At 39.0% G+C, this 19,040-nt stretch overlaps 1 protein-coding gene across 1 annotated transcript in view; it reads left to right on the top strand.

The window, feature by feature from the left end:
- The window catches only part of LOC137285002 (nucleolar RNA helicase 2-like), a 31,554-nt gene that overhangs the window by 6,026 nt on the left and 6,488 nt on the right, over nucleotides 1-19,040 (top strand). Inside the window, exons 9-15 of the mRNA XM_067817112.1 lie at nucleotides 55-240; nucleotides 771-919; nucleotides 1,323-1,529; nucleotides 2,005-2,109; nucleotides 2,928-3,047; nucleotides 3,749-3,822; nucleotides 4,295-4,454. Of these exons, the coding sequence (XP_067673213.1) occupies nucleotides 55-240; nucleotides 771-919; nucleotides 1,323-1,529; nucleotides 2,005-2,109; nucleotides 2,928-3,047; nucleotides 3,749-3,822; nucleotides 4,295-4,454 (1,001 nt within the window). The remainder of the gene's footprint in view (nucleotides 1-54; nucleotides 241-770; nucleotides 920-1,322; nucleotides 1,530-2,004; nucleotides 2,110-2,927; nucleotides 3,048-3,748; nucleotides 3,823-4,294; nucleotides 4,455-19,040) is intronic.

Consider the following 19,040-nt stretch of genomic DNA (forward strand, 5'->3'; position numbering starts at 1 on the left):
CTGTCTATGAAAGCCGTGTTCTTGTTGCTATTGAGACTGTTGTGGTGCCCTCAGAGCGTGTGATGCAGAATGGCGTAGACGTGGTGGTGGGGACACCAGGACGTGTGCTGGACCACGTACAGAAAGAGAACCTCAAGCTAAACAAGATCAAGCATGTAGTGCTGGATGAGGTAGACCAGATGCTTGACATGGGCTTCGTGCAGTCAGTGGAGGAGATCCTTAAGGGAGCATATGAGAGAGGTACACCATCAGTCTTAACCATCAACAAGTCTATCCGGGATACAGCAACCTATCCTAATTGTTTAGAGTAGACTCACTGGATTGGGGCGGACATGCTCACTGACATGGTTATCATTATTTGCCAAGTGCATTGAACATTGTTTGTAATAGTAAGTTTGGGTTTCTTTCAGTCAAATTGTTTAAGGGGTGTGGTCACAGCTGGAATATTTTTTACAAACAGAACTATAGTAAATATGAATGAAGTTGCACTATCATTGTCGACAGGTATTTCAACAGTATAGTTGATTTTAGGGTATATTGTTACAGGAATTTCTATGGCAAATTATGCAGAGCTGTGAGAGAATTATCAGAATTGTAATATTACGCCACAGCTGTGAGAGTTATCTCCCCTCAGTCTGTCTCAACACTGTGTAATAAAACACCATGGCTAAATTCACTCTAAGGAAGTTGCCTCCCTTGCAGCAGACTTTCCATGAAGAGCATCATACGTTTAATTGCAATGTTGTTTTCAAAGTGAAATGTGTTTTCAGAGAAGGAAAGCAATCACCCCCAGACGTTGCTTTTCTCGGCCACACTGCCGCCATGGGTGAGGGAAACCGCCAACAAGTACATGAGGAGTGATGTGAAGAAAGTTGATCTGATCGGCCAACAAACCAACAAAACAGCCACAACAGTGCAGGTGAGACCAGTATGGAATGAAGTAGTACAAATATATGTATGTTGTGATTGGTGGAACCTGGATAAAGCACTCGTCTGGAAAGAACACTCAACTTTTAATATTGATTTAAGTGTGGTTGTTGTGGTTTCAGTGCCAGTGGAGGGGTAGTGGGGTAGCCTAGTGGTTAAAGTGTTGGTTCATTGACTGAAAAATGCGGTTCAAATCCCTACATGGGTACACGATGCGAAACCCATTTCTGGTGTTCCCTGGCAGGATATTAGTGCTAAAAGTGGCATAAAACTAAACCAGTCAGTGGCAGTGAAAAACATCCCACAGTAAGCAGACAGGCTGTGATATAACTGGATTACATTTCAAAGTAGTGTCAAAGCAAATTCACTGGTGTGTATGGTTCTCTTTCTTCCAGCACATGGCCATCAAGTGTTCATACCAAGACAGAGCTGGTACGATCGGTGATATCATACAGGTGTACAGTGGTAACCATGGCCGTGCCATGGTGTTCTGTGAGACCAAGAAGGATGCAGATGAGCTTGCCTGCAGTCCCAGCATTAAGGTTGACTGCCATGTCCTTCACGGAGACATTCCACAGGAGAAACGCGAGTTGGTCTTAGCTGTACGTCATTGTTGCACACCTACTAGTATTCTTCAGTATTTAAAATGAAACTTATTCTTCTTTCCCAATTGACAATGAGATCACTTCTTTTAACAAGTTTTAAGAGAAGACTTTCAGTGCTCATAAGTATCCTACTGTTGGGGATTTTGAAATGTTTTTTCTCTTTGTGCTATAAGTGTAGGACCTGTTTCCGAACATGTTATTGATGTGAAGCATATTTTGTTTGATCTCTACTATTAAAACTTCACTCCTCAATAACTCTGTAGTATTATATTCGTGTTATATATGGATATCAGAACATTGGCAATGATGATTGGGACTTGCCCTATCTGATCTCTGCTGACATGGTGCCTTTATAGATCCTCAATATTTTCTGAGCCAAATGTTTTCGGGTCATAATTATGCTGAAAAACTAAGTGGCACAGTAGAATTTGGATTAACAGCCGGTTTAAACCTTTCTGTTTTTAACATGCAGAGTTTCAAGGAAGGCAAATACAAGTGTCTCATCACTACGAATGTGGCAGCTCGAGGTTTGGACATTCCCCTCGTCGATCTCGTCATTCAGTGCAACCCCCCAAAGGTGAGCATGCTGAATTTACTGAAGCGTCACAAATAGTGTAGTTACCTCCCCTTATCTATTCTCAGCTCCAGTGTTGAATGGTGATGGACATGTTCAGTTGCATGCATATACTTTCAGGAAGAAACAGATGGTTTCAGTTTCTAGTCAGGAAAGTTGGTGATTGAATGTGTCAAAACAAGAACAGTTAATTTCTTAGTGGAGAAGGTTTTAAATCACAAATGTGTGAATCAACAAAGTGGGAAAGTCTAAATGTTGTCATGACAGCTGTATGTGTTTGTGTTGCCTAGTATTGAAATATTTGATATAAGACATTTATTATACGTATTGAAGTAAAATAATCAGAATGAATAAAATCAGTTTTTATCAGCCAATGATTTTTCAAATTAGTGACCACTTTAAGAATAAAAATTCCTGAAGTATTTGATGCAGTGATGTTAATAACAATACATGACGTGTTTTGGTTTCTTCTATTACAACTTATCTATTCTTTAAAAGCACAAAGCCCAGAAAATATGGTCCATAATTAGCTGTTAAACATTGTGTAAAGAATAAGAAAGAAGTTATCCATACAGCTTGTCATGTATTCATGTTTGCCAAACTTCTAAACGTTTTTCAAAACATTTTGTATGTATGAGTTGTCAGCAACAGTGGTGAAGTATGTTTTAATGTCCTGTTTTCAAATGAAAATAATAGAAGAATGTTGTATTAAAGGAATGTTAGGTAAATTATAGATTCTTCTAAGCTTTTGCAGTTGCTCTCCCCAGCATTTTTTAACACACAACTTACCTTGTACAAATTAAAATGTCTTGTTCATAAAGGACACAGATTCCTACATCCATCGATCAGGTCGGACAGGAAGAGCTGGGAGATCTGGTGCCTGTGTCTGCTTCTATAAACCCCAAGAGGAGAGCAGTCTCCTGTGGGTGGAGAAACAAGCAGTAAGTATGTCAAGTGGTGCTATCCAGTAGGGTAGCGTTCCTCGAAGCAGTTTTAGCACTTGGACTTCCATAAGCCAGTAATTGCTGTCATTATAGTTCTAAGATCAGTTTGTGGATCACCAGACAGGAAGAACTGCCATGTACTCTTATCTTTATGTGTTATGGGCAGTTTCAACATAGGTGACCTGTCAGTGTATCATTGGCGATGATGATTGGGACTTGCCCTATCTGATCTCTGCTGACATAGTGCCTTAATAGATCCTCAATACTGTCTGAGCCAAATGTTCACAGCCCACAAACAACCCAGGTTACCTATGGGTCCAGACGACACCCAGTTACCAGTTTCAAGGGTCCTGACAAGAAATATGTGGGTCTTATAAACAGCATAGTAATGAAATAGTATGGTGTAATGAACTGTAAAATTTAGTAACTAATTTAATTACAGGAACTTAGTGTTTCTTGTCAGGAGGGTAGTGGGAATAGCCTAGTGAATATCATGTCCACTTGTCACGTGGTAGACCTGGGTTCAATTTCTCAGATGAGAACAATGTGTGAAGCCCATTTCCAGTGGAATATTGCTAATAGCATTGGTAAACCTAACTAACTTGGTTCCTTTTACATTTGTTTCAATACTACATGTTTAGGTTTCTTGAGTGTGTAGTTAGTTTGGCAAAAATATGTCATTTTGTTTGTTCTTTCAGGGTATAACTTTCCAGAGGATTGGTCCACCTTCACCTGAGGAGATGATCAAGGCAGGGGCCACCGATGCTGTCAGGTTTGTTGATTACACCATCACATTCCTCACTGTGGTGCATTTCATGGAAGCAGTATGAGGCCACTTGACAGTAGAATTTGCTGTTGCAACCTTGGATTATTTTCTTAGAAGTGAAAAAATTCTTCAACTTAAAAGTTGTCTTTTATATTTGTTAGCTATGTCAGGGTATGTTAAGGTTTCTAAAGTCATTGAATTTTAATGATCCCTCTTGAGAATGATTTTTTCTTTAATCCTTTAAAATCTCCAAGATACCTGTGAAAGACTTAAATTTGTAGAACAAGTTTGATTTTGTTGAAAAATCTGTTGTTGGAGTATTTCAGGTGTCCTTACTATTTCTAGGGTGACAGTGATTGTTGAGGGCCTAAGCATTAAGCGCGTCTGTCAGGATTTTTACCTGTCAACTTGCTATTGGTAAACCTGTAGTGTATGTTGTTGTCTTGTATATTTGACCACTAAATCCTTTCACCCACAGGTCCCTTGATGATGTACCCAATGAAACTCTTGAACATTTCAAAGAGTCTGCAGAATCTCTTATTGCCAGTCGTGGTGCTGTCAATGCATTGTCTGCTGCCCTTGCTGTCATCTCAGGAAGCACAACAATTTCAAGCAGGTCACTTTTGTCATCAAAGGAGGTCAGTGCTTTTAACAGTCCTGTTGGGGTTTGTGGGGGCTAGGTTTTGTTCGTTTTTTTTTTTTTGTCTTTCAAATAATATACTTAATACAGACCTGAGACATTTGTCTCTAGTACCACCTGGGGTCGTCACAGTGTTTTCAATGACCTGAGACATTTGTCTCTAGTACCAACTGGGGTTGTCACAGTGTTTTCAGTGACCTGGATAACTGGTGGATTGGTGCTGGTGCTGGTGCTGGTGCTGGTGTTTGTATAGTGCATACAGACTTTTAATCTGTCTCTCTGCCACTGAACCACTTTATTTTCATGTTTTTTATCCCCCTCAACAACATTTACGTGGCATATAGAATTGTCCAAATGGACTTTGTCCGAAGCATATCTCCTAAACATTGCACCTTAACTTCATGAGAATTGGTGCACATATCAAGCATGATTACTAGATGAGCCTTTTGGTGTTTAGACCTAGATATAACTCTTTGGAGGGTATTGATGGAGGGGAGGGTGTCAAGGATACATGACTTCAGCTGTGACTGCGACTGATGACAAGGATGTCATCTACTCTGATGCAGATCTTACAAACGATACACGCTAGCTCCATCATGCATGGTAGATGTGGATGATCCTTGGACATGCCTTTTGGGTTTAGATTCAGATATGAATTTTGTTTTATTTTTTTTATTATTTTTTTTTGGATTTTGGGGGTTTTTTTTGTTTCCGTGGAAACATGACTAGACTGTGATTGACTGAGGATGTTTGGAGCAAATCTCCCAAACTTTACCGTTATTAGGCTTGGTACCCATGTTCAAATGTTCAATGATCCATAAATGTGCCTCTTGGGAGGATACAGTTGTATGTGAATTGTTTGACGTTGACTGAAATCGACGTCTGTGCTCTTTTCTGGAGCAGAACTTTAAAACCATTCACTGTTTCTTTACAAAACTTAGCACATAGATAGGTCTGGTGGTGTACTGGCACCTTGGTATGTTTGGTTTTCTGAATCAAATATTTTTTGCGTTTCCAACAAGTTGGGCCTCTAGTGAATTTTGTGGTAGTGTTCTTTTCCAGAGCAGAACTGTAAAACCTCACAGTACTCTCCTTCCACATATGCTCACCAAGATGTTTGACATACTCTAAAATCATAACTAGTAGACAGATTCATGAAGTGTATTTTGCCATTGCAGGGAATATTGATCACATAGTCATTTTGTTTCATACCAAGATGGATGTAAACTGGAAACCCAGTGTAGGTGTGCTAGAAACCTAGTTGATATATGCTAGATACCCAGTTGATATATGCTGGAAACCCAGTTGATATATGCTGAATACCCAGTTGATAATTGCTGGAAACCTTGTTGATATATGCTTTATACCTAGTTGATAATTGCGGGAAACCAGTGAAGGTGTGATTTACCCCCAGTTGATAAAAGGGAGAAATCAGAGGTACATGCTGTATGTATGTCAGATGATACATGTTTTGTAAGTCTGATAAATTCATTTTGATAATAACCTAAATGCTTAATTCTAACACTTTTGATTTTGTTGGCTGTTCCTCGTAAGTTTAACTGTTAATGTTTGCTACTTTTGTCAAAACCGTGATGTACGAAGGTACTGCCTCTGCTGTTAGAGGACCATGACATAGGACATGACGAGTGGTCAGTATGGTTATGACTTGTCCTGGCCATGCAGACTTACAAAGGAAAATATATTTGGCAATGTGAATGCATAACTGTCTGTAACTTTGGTGGCGTTGGCAATGATGATTGGGACTTGCCCTATCTGATCTCTGCTGACATAGTGCCTTAATAGATCCTCAGTACCTTCTGAGCCAAGTCTTACAGGTTACAGACACAACAACTAGCAGTAACAAAAGTACTCATATTTACTGGGAAATGAGTTTATCAGATTTCTGTTAGAGATTAGTTTTTGTGTAGTGAAATGTGTCTAGTAGCAAACAAATCTCAGACAATAGTGTCACTTGACCTGGATATTCATCAAAGACATCTTAGCAGTGTCATCATTTGTGGAGTGGCCAGTCCTTGTGCAAAACTTTTCACTAGTCACAAAGTATTTGGGCAAACTCTAAGACAGACAATAGATATCTGACAGGACTTAGTTGTACAAGCACGAACACCAGTATTTTGTATTGGCCGAAACCACTTTTCATATGTATTAAAGTCGGGAATATTCATTCCATGTCAACTATTCTATGTATTTTAAATGCTAAATGTCCAGGGATTTAAAGGAAGCAAAAGCTGACCAAGGGTCCTGGTAGGCAGGGTGTGTTTCAGACGGTTGCTGACAGAAGAGCAATCTGTTTCCATGGTTCCATAGACAAAGCACCAGGAAGGTTCCAGGGTAAAATAGGCCTTCAGCAACCCATGCTTGCCGTAAAGGCGACCATGCTTGTAGTAAGAGTAAGAGGCAACTAACAGGATATTGTGGTCAGGCATCGGTTTTCAAGTGCGCAGATTGATGGTCATATTGTTGGTCACTGAATTGTCTGGTCCCGACTCGATTATTTACAGACCAACACCATATTGCTGGAATATTGCTGAGTGCGGCGTAAAACTAAACTCACTCACTCCATAGACAAAGAAACTGCATGCTAGAAGCAAGCCTGAAGTGCTGAAAATTAGTGAAATTCAGGGATAATCACAAATGGGTAGTTGCAGCATGGATGACCTGTCTGTGTAACATTGGCAATGATGATTGGGACTTGCCCTATCTGATCTCTGCTGACATAGTGCCTTAATAGATCCTCAATACCTTCTGAGCCAACTGTGCACAGCCAACTAGACTAACAGCTAGTCTCTGAAATGAACATGTTTTACTGAAAAAAGGTTCATAGTGAAAGTGAAAAAAAATAGTATGAAATGGAGCCCTGAGACTTTAGACTTGCCACATTTTCTAGACTTGTGTGGGCTTTCTTGGATATATTTACTTCGGGGTCTGTACGACAGACTAACAGCCTACAAGCAGCCGGGGGTTGACCTTGACCTACAAAACTATGGGTCCAGATGGCACCAAGTTGCTAACGTTCCAGGATCCTTACAAGTAATATGCAGGTTCTGCAAAGTTTTGAAATTGTATAATTTACTGAACATTAAAATTAAAATAACTATTTTAATTAGGGGAACAATTTACATCAATATGCTTCTTGTCAAGATGGGAGTGCAAAAAATATACTGAAGAACAAAGGAAACAAGTTTTGAAAGATCATATTTCTTAAATAGGGTTGCAACGATACATTGATACATCAGTACTGTTTCTAAGACGATATATTCAAAACTGTGTTCAAAATATAACTAAACTTACACAATAATACCAGGAAAATAGGTATCATGATGTGTATTGAATCTTGATATGGGCATCGTGATATGTATCGATTCATGAAACATCCGTATCATGACATTCGTATTGTGACATCCCTACTCAAAAAAGTGAGCATTCATGTTCATGTCTCCAATTTACTACCTTGACAGTAAAATAGGAGTTACTATATTATTGTGCATTCCTGAGGACACAGTGTAAAGTTTACTGCATCCATTGTGTTTGTATTGGATGTACATTGCTGCATCCATAACACCCTGCACAATGGACTTTTGCTTCAGTCTTTTCAAAGGAATTGAAAGTTGTACACACACGTCCATCCATTCAGTTAGCTTCGTGAGAGATGCTTAGTCTTTCTTACTGTTGGGATGACTAAATATGACTAATAGATCTCTAGAGACACATGAGCTCTTCATGGCCATGGTACTTTAACATTTCTATACAACCCAAATCATTTGGTCAGACTCGCTGACTTGGTTGACACATGCCATCCGTTCTCAGTTATGCAGATCAGTGCTTATTCTGTTGATCACAGGATTGTCTGGTGCAAACTCAATAGTTTACAGACCACTATAGCTGGAATATTGCTGAGTGCGGCATAAAACTAAACTCTCAGTCACAATCCTCTACACTAAAATGTTTGTAGTAGTTGAATATAAATTCTTGATTAATTATCCACCAGCATGTAATGTGGGGGGGATATAGTCGACGCCTCTGTCTGTCCGTCCATCTGTCCATCTGTGATCATTTTGTTTCCGGAGCGTAACTCAGAAACCGTTCAGTATTTTTAGACCAAACTTGATAGATATAATGATCTCAACCTATAGTTGTGCCTTTTGCTATTTACAGAGTTTTAGCATTTGTATTTTATTTTGTTTTTCCATGGAACATTTTGGAGTTATCTAATGGTGGGCTTGGCTTCGTTTCCGGAGAAGAACTCAAAAACCGTTCAATATTTTTCTGCGAAACTTGGTAGATGTATGTGGCAGGCCCCAAAGTGGTGCCTTTTGGTATTTACAGGTTTTTGTGATTTATTATTTTTGGAAATGTTTCGGACTTAGTCTCAAAATGAAGGGATGAGCTTCGTTTCCGGAGCAGAACTTAAAAACCATTCAATATTTTTCTGCAGAACTTGGCAGATATATCAATCGGAACCTAAAGTGGTGCCTTTTGCTACTTACAGGTTTTTGTGATGTGTTAGTTTCTCGGTTTCCATTGAAGTGTTTCGTATTTAGTCTCAAAAGTGAGAGGTGTGTTTGGTTTCTGGAGCAGAACTCAAAAACTTCCTAATATCTGTCAGTGTTACTTGGTAGATATGTGTGGCAGACCCCAAAGTGGTTCCTTTTGCTGTTTACAGGTTTTTGTGATGTATTATTTTCTCGGTTCTATGAACACGTTGCTGACTTCGTTTCTGGAGCACAACTCAAAAACCATTTCATATCTTTCAAAAGATCTTGGCAGATATATGAGACATCTTGAAATGGTGACTTTTTCTGATTACAGATATATGGCATTTATATTTTTCATGAATTCCATGGAAACAATTCAGACTTGGTCTAAAAACACAATAAGTAATTGACGGATGATTTGTCCTTTCAAATAAGTGGGGGCTGGGGGGATATGTCTTCTTCTGATGACTCTTGTTTAATGATGGTGAAATGGCAAACAGGATTAACAAAACTAGAAATGTGTGTAACATTGGCGATGATGATTGGGACTTGCCCTATCTGATCTCTGCTGACATAGTGCCTTAATAGATCCTCAATACCTTCTGAGCCAACTGTGCACAGCCTACAAACATGCACTTATCATTGTGTCTGTCCTATAGTACTGTGGAATCTCAAATCTTATGGAATGTTAGCAATGCACTTACACTGTGTAGTGGGGTATTACATGATTTAGGATTTCACCCTCACCACCCAGATACTTTGTGTTCCTTTGTTTTGTTGTTCCTCAGCTGCAACGCGAAATGGGCGACTATATACTCAGCAGCATCCATCCGTCTGTCCCAATCTTATTAACCTGATGTCTCATGAACAGTTGTACCCAATGGCCTAAATGGGGGGATTACACGAACACCATTCAATTTATATGACCTTGAACTTATTTTCAAGGTTATCATGACTCCTTGACCACTTTCAAACTTGTGTAAATGCAATATCTCATAAAACATTGCACCCAGTGTGTTCAATTTGGACCATAGCCTACATAGGGGGATTATGATGTCAGGCATCTTGTGTGTGACGTGAAAGTAAACAGTAGTGAATGTGTCAAATATTTCATTCTTCTTTAGTGGCGGGGAATATTGCCACATCTGTGACAAACACTTGTTAGTATAATATCCCATTCTGTTGTTGGAGAGTTGCTGACAGTAGTTCACTCACTCAAAGATGAGACATGTAACCAACTTTCATCACTGTACATGTTTGACTACACTGGATGTCTAAATGAAGAAGACGAGGGGGATACCTTAGCCAACTGTCTTGTCGGCCTTGTCCGGGCAAACGTGTGGAGTCTGAATATCCACCTCAGTTCCAGTGTCCTCCTCTTTTGGGTGGTACTAACAAGCTCAGGGTCCTGTCTGAGTTTGTGCGATGATCTCATAGGTGAGATTCGATTTGCCATGTTTTTCTGAGTTGAAATGGATCGCAACAGGTTCGTCTCTGTTGTGCATAATGTCAGCAAAGTGTTCATTAAGCCTCGATTTGAAGCATCTATTGGTTTCCCCTACATATTGTTTTTTGCATCTTTTGCAAGTGAGTAGATAGACCACATTTTTGTAGGTGCATCTGTATTGTCATTTATGGTATTTGACACCAGACACTGTACTGTGGAAAGTGTCTATCAGTTTATTATAATGCAGATTTTGGAGTTTTGTTTGTTGCATGGGTCGTCAAGGAATGTTACTTACCAGCCGCTGATCTGTGGCATATTTTTGGGTGTATTCTAGTGAGGCTCGTACTAGATAGTCCTTTAGGGTTATGTTCCTCCTGTAGGCCGTAATGTGGGGTGAGTTTAACACTTTTTCTCATATTTCTGATCCGGATAGCAGATGCCATCGCTTCTGGATAATGACATTGAACTCCATGTTCATTGGATTGAAATCACAAACAAAGACCATAGCTTTTTGTTTGGTCTCAGACGGTGTTACACTGGCTGTCAGGAGGGTCTCCCTGTCATTGCCGTCAGCCTTGTCTTTGTTCTGTTGTATCAGTCTCTTGGGGTATCCACACTTTAGGTAGAAGTTTGAGGTTGAGGCTGTGTTTTTCATACTCTTCAGTAGAGGCGCAGGTATGTTTGAGTCTAAGGAAGTGGCTTAGTTTTAACATGTCTAGGGTGACATGACGTGTACAACAGGAAAGAGTGTGTGTTGGTTCACTTGCAATATAGAGAAAAACATAGCTTATTCTTTTTGTCTAGACTGACCCATTTGTCTAGAAAAGCGACCTTGTAGGGTGAAAATTCGGCTATGAATTTTATAGTGGGATGAGCTTCATGAAGGTACATTTGTATTTAATGAAGGCTTGTAGGCGGGAATGGCCTAGTGTCCATACTAGGAAAATATCGTCAATGAATCGCATGTAGATGTGCGGTTGGTCAGCATGTAGTGAGAGGAGTTTAGTTTCTAATTCCCCCATGAATATGTTGGCATATGATGGTGCTAGTTTGGTGCCCATAGCCGTCCCTCCTACCTGTAGGTAGTGTTGGCCGTTAAAAACGAAGTTGTTTTTGTGGAGTACAGTTTTGAGAAGCCCCAGAATGCTGGTGGCGCTGATTTGCCAGTTAGGCTTGTATCTGTGAATTGGTTTAGCGACGACTAACAGTCCCCCTTGGTTGGGGATGTTGGTATAGAGTGATGTGACGTCTAATGTGACTAGGAGGACATGTTGGTGAGCTGGAAATTAGTGGAATATGAAGCGACTCTAATCTTTGTATAAAGTGAGTTGTGTCCCGGACGTAGCTAAAGACTGACATTCAAAAACAGCCAGCGTAGCAACACCAGCTGGCAAAATAAGCTGTGGCATTGGTAACAGGTATTATCAACTATTTTAAGCTGTCCACATTGCCTGGACGAGACATTTCTAGTCAGCGGTATGTATACTAATTTTGAGTTATACTCGTATAAGTCATCATACATGATTAAACTCTGTCAACTTTACCAAGATTTGTGTGATTCCAGCTGAACCACTGCCAACACGCACAATAGTTAATGACATCATAGTGTCAATCACCAACCCTTGCTCACTATGACATCACACAATTGCCCACGCGCACACAGAGTATATAAAGGGCTGCACAGCCAATGCAGAATGGTCTTATGAGTTCACTTAGAATGAAACCGGTCACCCCCTGCTTCAAAAACTAAGTGCCCATCCCACTCCGACGGGGCCCATCATCAGTTATACACTGGATGTCTTTCAGAGTTAACCTGCCATGTAGTGATACATTTTTGTGACTTTGGCAATGATGATTGGGACTTGCCCTATCTGATATCTGCTGACATAGTGCCTTAATAGATCCTCAGTACCTTCTGAGCCAAATGTTCGCAAAAGATATACTTCCTCTGGCCATCTATGATTACGTCTAAAACAGCAAAATGATGCAAATTGATATTCATGAGAATATCAATCATTTGGGATGACCCAAAATGATTAATCATGATGTTATGAAGTGTGCCTCAGTTTTAACAAGATTAAAAATATATGCTTGCCAGCTAGCTTGACATTGTCAAAATTGACAGCGATTATCAGTATGAAAATTGGCTCATCAATAAATTGTTATAATATATCAACCACTAGATTGTCAGGTCCAGGCACAGACAGAACCCATACACCTTTTTTGTAATTTAAATTTGATTTCTGAAGCCCTGTTACACTCAAAACTAAGAGCAGGAGACCTCTCAGTCGGAGGATATACAGTAATCTAATGGGATACAGGTGTGAATTTTTACAAAACAATTCATTCACTCACCATTCACACAAACACAAGATTTGGAATTATCAAACATAATGATTAAGAATATTATTAATTCAGTCCTCTTTGAACAAGCCATGATATAAAAGCCATTAAGAGTTTTTGTGAAAGAAAATACCTTTTTCAGACTTCATTAGAATTTCAACTCCCTGCTGAACTGAGCAATGTTTGGTAAAGATGATTGATCTTGATTTTTCAAGTAAAATTGATCCTGATAGTTTCGAAGATTTCTTGTCTGATCATATATTTTGTAATAGTAATGTTGTTATTGATAGGAAAACTATTTTTATGAAGGGTGGTATCAAAAAGGTGTCTCTGAAATTTGTGATCTTGCTGATGAAAATGGCAGTTACCTGTCTGATTTTTTATGAAAGGTATCAATTGAATTATTTTTTTTAGAATGCCATGGTGTCATTAGCTTTGTAAGAAAATATTGTGCTGTCTTGTGAGTAGTGGAAGAAAACATTGGACAGTGTGCAGGAAATACACCAATTACTAGATGGTTACTTTCAATTAATAAAGGTTCAAAAGCCTATTACTATATCCTTTGTTCTTCAAACTGGACACCAAGACAACACAGTTTAAGTGGCAAAAGGGTTTTCAGTGTAGGCTTTTCTGAAACTCCATTTTCCTAAAAATCGTTTAAATCAGGGCAAGACACCTAATTGAGATAATTTTAGGATACTATAAGAACACTATAAGAATTTTAACTACCAATACATTTCTTTAAAAAAAAATTGTATTTCTGATTTATGTTCATTTTATGATGAAGAAAAGTAATCTATTTTTTCACTTGTTATGGGAATGTGAATTTGTGCAAACATTTTGGTCAAAATTTTTATCATGGTCAACAGGAGGTTGTGATCACATCCATAAACTCCAAGTCAATATGAAACTGCAGTGGTCTATCTAGTGCTTGCACTGGTGCAACCCAATATTACAAAGTGCAGCCTAGTTATTAGTCTAACTTGCACCAGGTGCAAGACAGTTTTTAGTGAGTAAACTTATAACAAAACAACTACATGTTGCACGAAGAGCAGTACAGCTGGAATTTGGTGCAGCTAGGTTTTTAAGTTGCACCTAATGCAAGTAGATTAACATTTGTCCAGTCGAGCTTCGAAGTAATAATTTTTGGCTGTAAGAGAAATGTTTGTACAGACTCGTATTTACAGCATCTGCTCAAGCTAAATGTATCGGCGTACCTTTGTCTACATAAGTATGGAGCCAAATTTCAAATTTGAAATTGACAAAGACCTTTAAGACTTGCCCTATCTGATCTTTGCTGACATTGTGCCTTTATAGACCCTTAGTGCCTTCTGAGATTGTACGTACAAACATTCACAAAAATACATTAACTCTGGCCAGCCATAAATATGAAAAAAAAACAGCAAAACAATATTTGTTCATCGTCGGTTGGGATTATCTAATGATCATAATGTTATGAAGTGTGTGGTATTTTTAATTTGCCTAGGGTTTTCATTGAGGCATTGTGTGCTACAGTCCTTGTCCTCACGACCAAAGAACCACATGGTATGGTGACAGTGTCATTATAGGGTCACTCAACACCCTGCGACCAGTGCATATAGTTGTGTTCATTTATCCTGTGTTCAAGACACAACACTTTTCTGTTTGTGAGAGATGAATCGTTCTGCTCCAGTGTACGCACTTAAGTGTACACATGTCAAGGCCGTTATTCTCAAACATGTAGGCCATGGAGGTTCTTTTCCCAGGAAATGGCACAAAGAGATTGCTTGCAGCATAACCCCACCCTCATTGTCACGATACCGTAGTCAATGTGATAGTACAGCTGGCTAACTGCATTAGGATTCAGGTTGTCAGTCTGACTCACTTGACTGATGCATGTCAGCGTATCCCAGTTGTATAGATCGATGCTAATGATGTTGACCAGTAGGCTGTCTTGACCAGTCTGACGTATTGACAGATTTTGTCACGTAGCCAGTTTATTGCTGAAAGGCACAATGCACCAAAGAAAGTAGCTTGGACTTACATGCCTGTACAAATAGGGTGCAGGATGTGCAGACTGCGATATATCATAGTATCTGTCAAAGTTAACATGTACAACTATCCCAAGCCTGCAGGCATCAAAAAGCATTACAGTGACACAAACCTGTTCAGGACCTAGATTTTCGAAGCTCTCTTAGCACTAAGATAGTCATAAGTTAATGTTAAGAGAGCTTCGAAAATCTGGGCCCAGATATATTTATTTGAAGGTGGTAGTGTTGCCAAGTGGCAGAAGTATTCGCTGTTGACATCAAAGATTTGAGATTTTGATTCCCAAATGGGTACAATGTGTAAAGACCATTTCTGGTGTTCCCCACCGTGCTGGAATATAGCTAAAAGTGGCGTAAGACCATATTCACTCACTCACTCAGCATTTCTGGTGGGTTTTTTATTAATGTTTTGTTTTGGGGTTACCCCTCCTTTCCGTTCGCCCCTCCCCACCATATTACTGGAATATTGCTGAAAACAAGTGTAAAAACTTGCTGATGTTGAATTCCCTGTATTTCTGATACCTGCATAAAATTGTATTCCCTGTATTTCTGATACCTGCGTAAAATTGAATTCCCTGTATTTCTGATACCTGCATAAAATTGTATTCCCTGTTAGAATGAATGTCTGGGAGTACCTATCTACTGTATCTTCTACATTGCAATGTGACATTTTTTTGTAGATTGCGACTGGACACTATTCAACACCTGAAACTGATGTTGCCTCTCAGTGGGAAGCATTAGTGGGAAAGTCGACATATCTCATAATTCCCAAACCACTACTGATATAGTATTAAGTTATGATGAGTTATCTAAATGCTGTCATTAAGTATTTTGTAGCAGGCAAAATGTTGATGAAATAGCAGCCAGTAAGCTTCCTTTTTAACATTGCAAGCTCAGTGCAGTTAACCTTTTTGAAGTGCAAGCATGAAACAGCTTAATGGATCCGGCGATAGGGCATGGTGACATGTTTCACTACACGCTTGAAAGAATGTCATCCTACTTCTTCAGTCTTAATTGTTGCTACAGCCTCCGTAGAGCTGAAGTATTGCAGAGTGTTGCGTTAAACAAACTCATCTGTTAACTTGTCTTTTAGTCTGTCACTGGATTGTCTGGTGTGTACAGGATGTACAGCAAGCAGCAGTTTTCCTAACTCTTCCTAGTATTCATTCCCAAATGTTATGAATTGTTGTTTTGATCACTTCACTTCACATGAGAAATGTCTAAAAGACGTTTAATATTGTTTCACCAAATTCATGTCATGCATGCACAAAAAGTAACTTGATCAATTAGATTTTGGTCTTGCAGTAATTTGGCACTTAGCAACACAGCTGTGTTTGTCATGCGAGACCAGATGGTATGTGGCGGTTGAGTCAGTAACGAACCATCTGAGAATGCCCACATGTTCTGAAATATGGTTTGCGTGCTATATTGATGTTACGTAACAAAGCCTGCCTCACTGTAACAGCTATATTTATCCTTACTTAGAAGGAAGCTATTTCCGTGAAATAGCTGAGCTTATGAATTATATCCGTGCATTGATTAGTCCTTGTTAGGCGGTGAGCAACTCATAGTAGGGGGAAGGAGGGTGTTCTGATGAATTACTAGCAGTAGTAGAATTAAACGCAATTCTTCTGTTTGATGGTGTCTAGTGTTAATAGATATGAGTAGTTATAGGCTATACCAGGTATAACAAGATCTGTCACAGTTTTAGATGAGTTCAGGGATGCACAAATTTGCTTAAATGCCCATCCCTAAATCTTTATCTGTTGACATTGGAGTTACAAGATTAATGCTTATTGTTGAACACCCACTTACGTATGAATTTACTGAAGTATCAAGTATTGTCTCAAGTGAGAGAATGACATTTTACATTGCCCAATATATAAGTAACATGATTAAAACGGGTCTGGGTATTGATGGGTAATCGGTACCAGGGTCCAACTGATAACCCACCAGTCCCATGTATCTACATTACCTGTCCCAGCCCAAATAATAGGCATTCTTCATGTTCTTTGTACATTGTTTTATCTGTGACTGGGGGTCTCCAGCAACACTGCTATGAGTTTAAATGAACAATACGTGCACATTGTCTGTAGGCTATAGTAAGATTCTGATGAACTGTATCGTATTAATGAGTTGTCACTGTATAGGACCCCACATCATAATGTTAGAGGCAGTCTGTCGGACAGTCACTGAACCACATTACTTTCCCTACTGCATATTCCTCTAAAGCCCAAATGAAGCAGGTCTAAATTTATTCAGAATTTCCCATCTCACAGGAGCACTTTTTCAATTAAAATTGCTTTACTTGTTGCTTTGAAAATGATGTACATTCAGGGATGAAGCTTTAGTGTAGGTTAGGTTGCTTGATCATTTGGGCCACAGTTTAACTTCTCCATGACGTATATACATTAATTGACAGCTGCTGGATTAGAGAGCTTTTAAATGATGATGATGAAAGTCACAGAGGGTACTGAGATTTATGCTGGTATTGACAACTTGCAGGATTGTACAGATGCTGGTTTTGCCAGCTTCCTCAGTAGTTATTGATACGAAAATGTGATCAACTGTGCCCAAATGCTGTGTACATTGTCATTAAGTGTCTGAAAGAAATTGCAATACTGGAATATATCATTTCTGGAAAAACCCAATCGATTACCATGTCACTTTCCCAAACATTTACAATTTATTTTAAGTTTTATGAGGTGTATTATAAGTGAATCATGAGCAGATTGTCGAGCAACATGCCCTGATTAGCTGATTGCTATATTGGTAACATACGCAAGGCTTAATCTCTGTCTATGTAATAACGCCAAACTGAACAGGAGATACAATTATTGACATGTTCAAAGATACCTACTTATTATACTCTAAATATTTTTTGAGATATCTGTCAACAGCTTGTGCGTAATTTTTTATATTTTCATTGATGTTTTGATACTTGATCATTGATCAATGACAGCCTTGTATATGACAGTTCGAAAACATCCATTGCTCTCTCCCTATCACACATCATTTGGGAAAGTCTATATTAACAAACTTGCAAGTTTGACGAAATGTACGCACTGTCCACCAGCAAAACGTTACTCCCACTCATTGCACGCAGCCTTTTCTCGCCATTCTTTTATTCCTGGAAATGAGACATGAGGAAAACCCTACCAACCTATAGGCTGCGATGGTTCCAAGAATGAGAGGTAAAAGTGCAGTGGTATGTCAGCCTCACAAAGAAGTTCAAGTTACACCAAATTTTTAACGTAATTAATCTGTCTTAGTTTACGGGTATGGTAAAACTTGGTATTTCATGTTTATCCCCCCCCTGCATGTAATGCGGTGGGATATAGTCATAATCATTTTGTTTCCGGACCATAACTCAGAAACCATTCAGTATTTTTAGACCAAACTTGATAGATATAGTAATCTCAGTCTGTGGTTGTGCCTTTTGCTATATCCAGATTTTTGGCATTTATATTTTTTTTTGTTTTTCAATGGAACATTTTGGTGTTAGTCTTATGGTGGGTTGGGCTTCGTTTCTGGAGCAGAACTCCAAAACCGTTCAATATTTTTCGGCAAAACTTGGTAGATATATCAGTCAGAACCTATAGTGGTGCCTTTTGCTATGTACAGGCTTTTGTGATTTATTAGTTTCTTGGTTTTCATGGAAATGTGTCAGACATAATCTCAAAAGTGAGAGGTGTGATTCGTTTCCGAAGCAGAACTCAAAAACATCTTAATATCTGTCAGTGTTACTTGGTAGATATGTGTGGCAGACACCAAAGTGGTGCCGTTTGCTATTTACATGTTTTTGTGATTTATTATTTTCTCCGTTTCTATGGAAACGTTTCGGACTTACTCTCAAAATGGATTGATGGGCTTCGTTTCGGGAGCAGAACTCAAAAACCGTTCAATATTTTTCGGCAAAACTTGGTAGATACATCAATCAGAACCTAAAGTGGTGCCTTTTGCTACTTACAGTTTTTTGTGATTTATTATTTTATCAGTTTCCATGGAACTGTTTCGGACTTACTCTCAAAAGTGAGAGGTGTGTTCCATTTCCGGAGCAGAACTCAAAAACTTCTTAATATCTGTCAGTGTTACTTGGTAGATATGTGTGGCAAACCCCAAAGCGGTGCCTTTTGCTATTTACAGGTTTTTATGATGTATTATTTTCTCTTTTCCATGAACACGTTGCTGACTTTGTTTCCAGAGCACAACTCGAAAACTATTTCATATCTTTCAAAAGATCTTGGGAGGTATACCAGACAGATCTTGAA

This window comes from Haliotis asinina, chromosome 5, assembly GCF_037392515.1.
Source record: "Haliotis asinina isolate JCU_RB_2024 chromosome 5, JCU_Hal_asi_v2, whole genome shotgun sequence".
NCBI classification, from domain to species: domain Eukaryota; kingdom Metazoa; phylum Mollusca; class Gastropoda; order Lepetellida; family Haliotidae; genus Haliotis; species Haliotis asinina.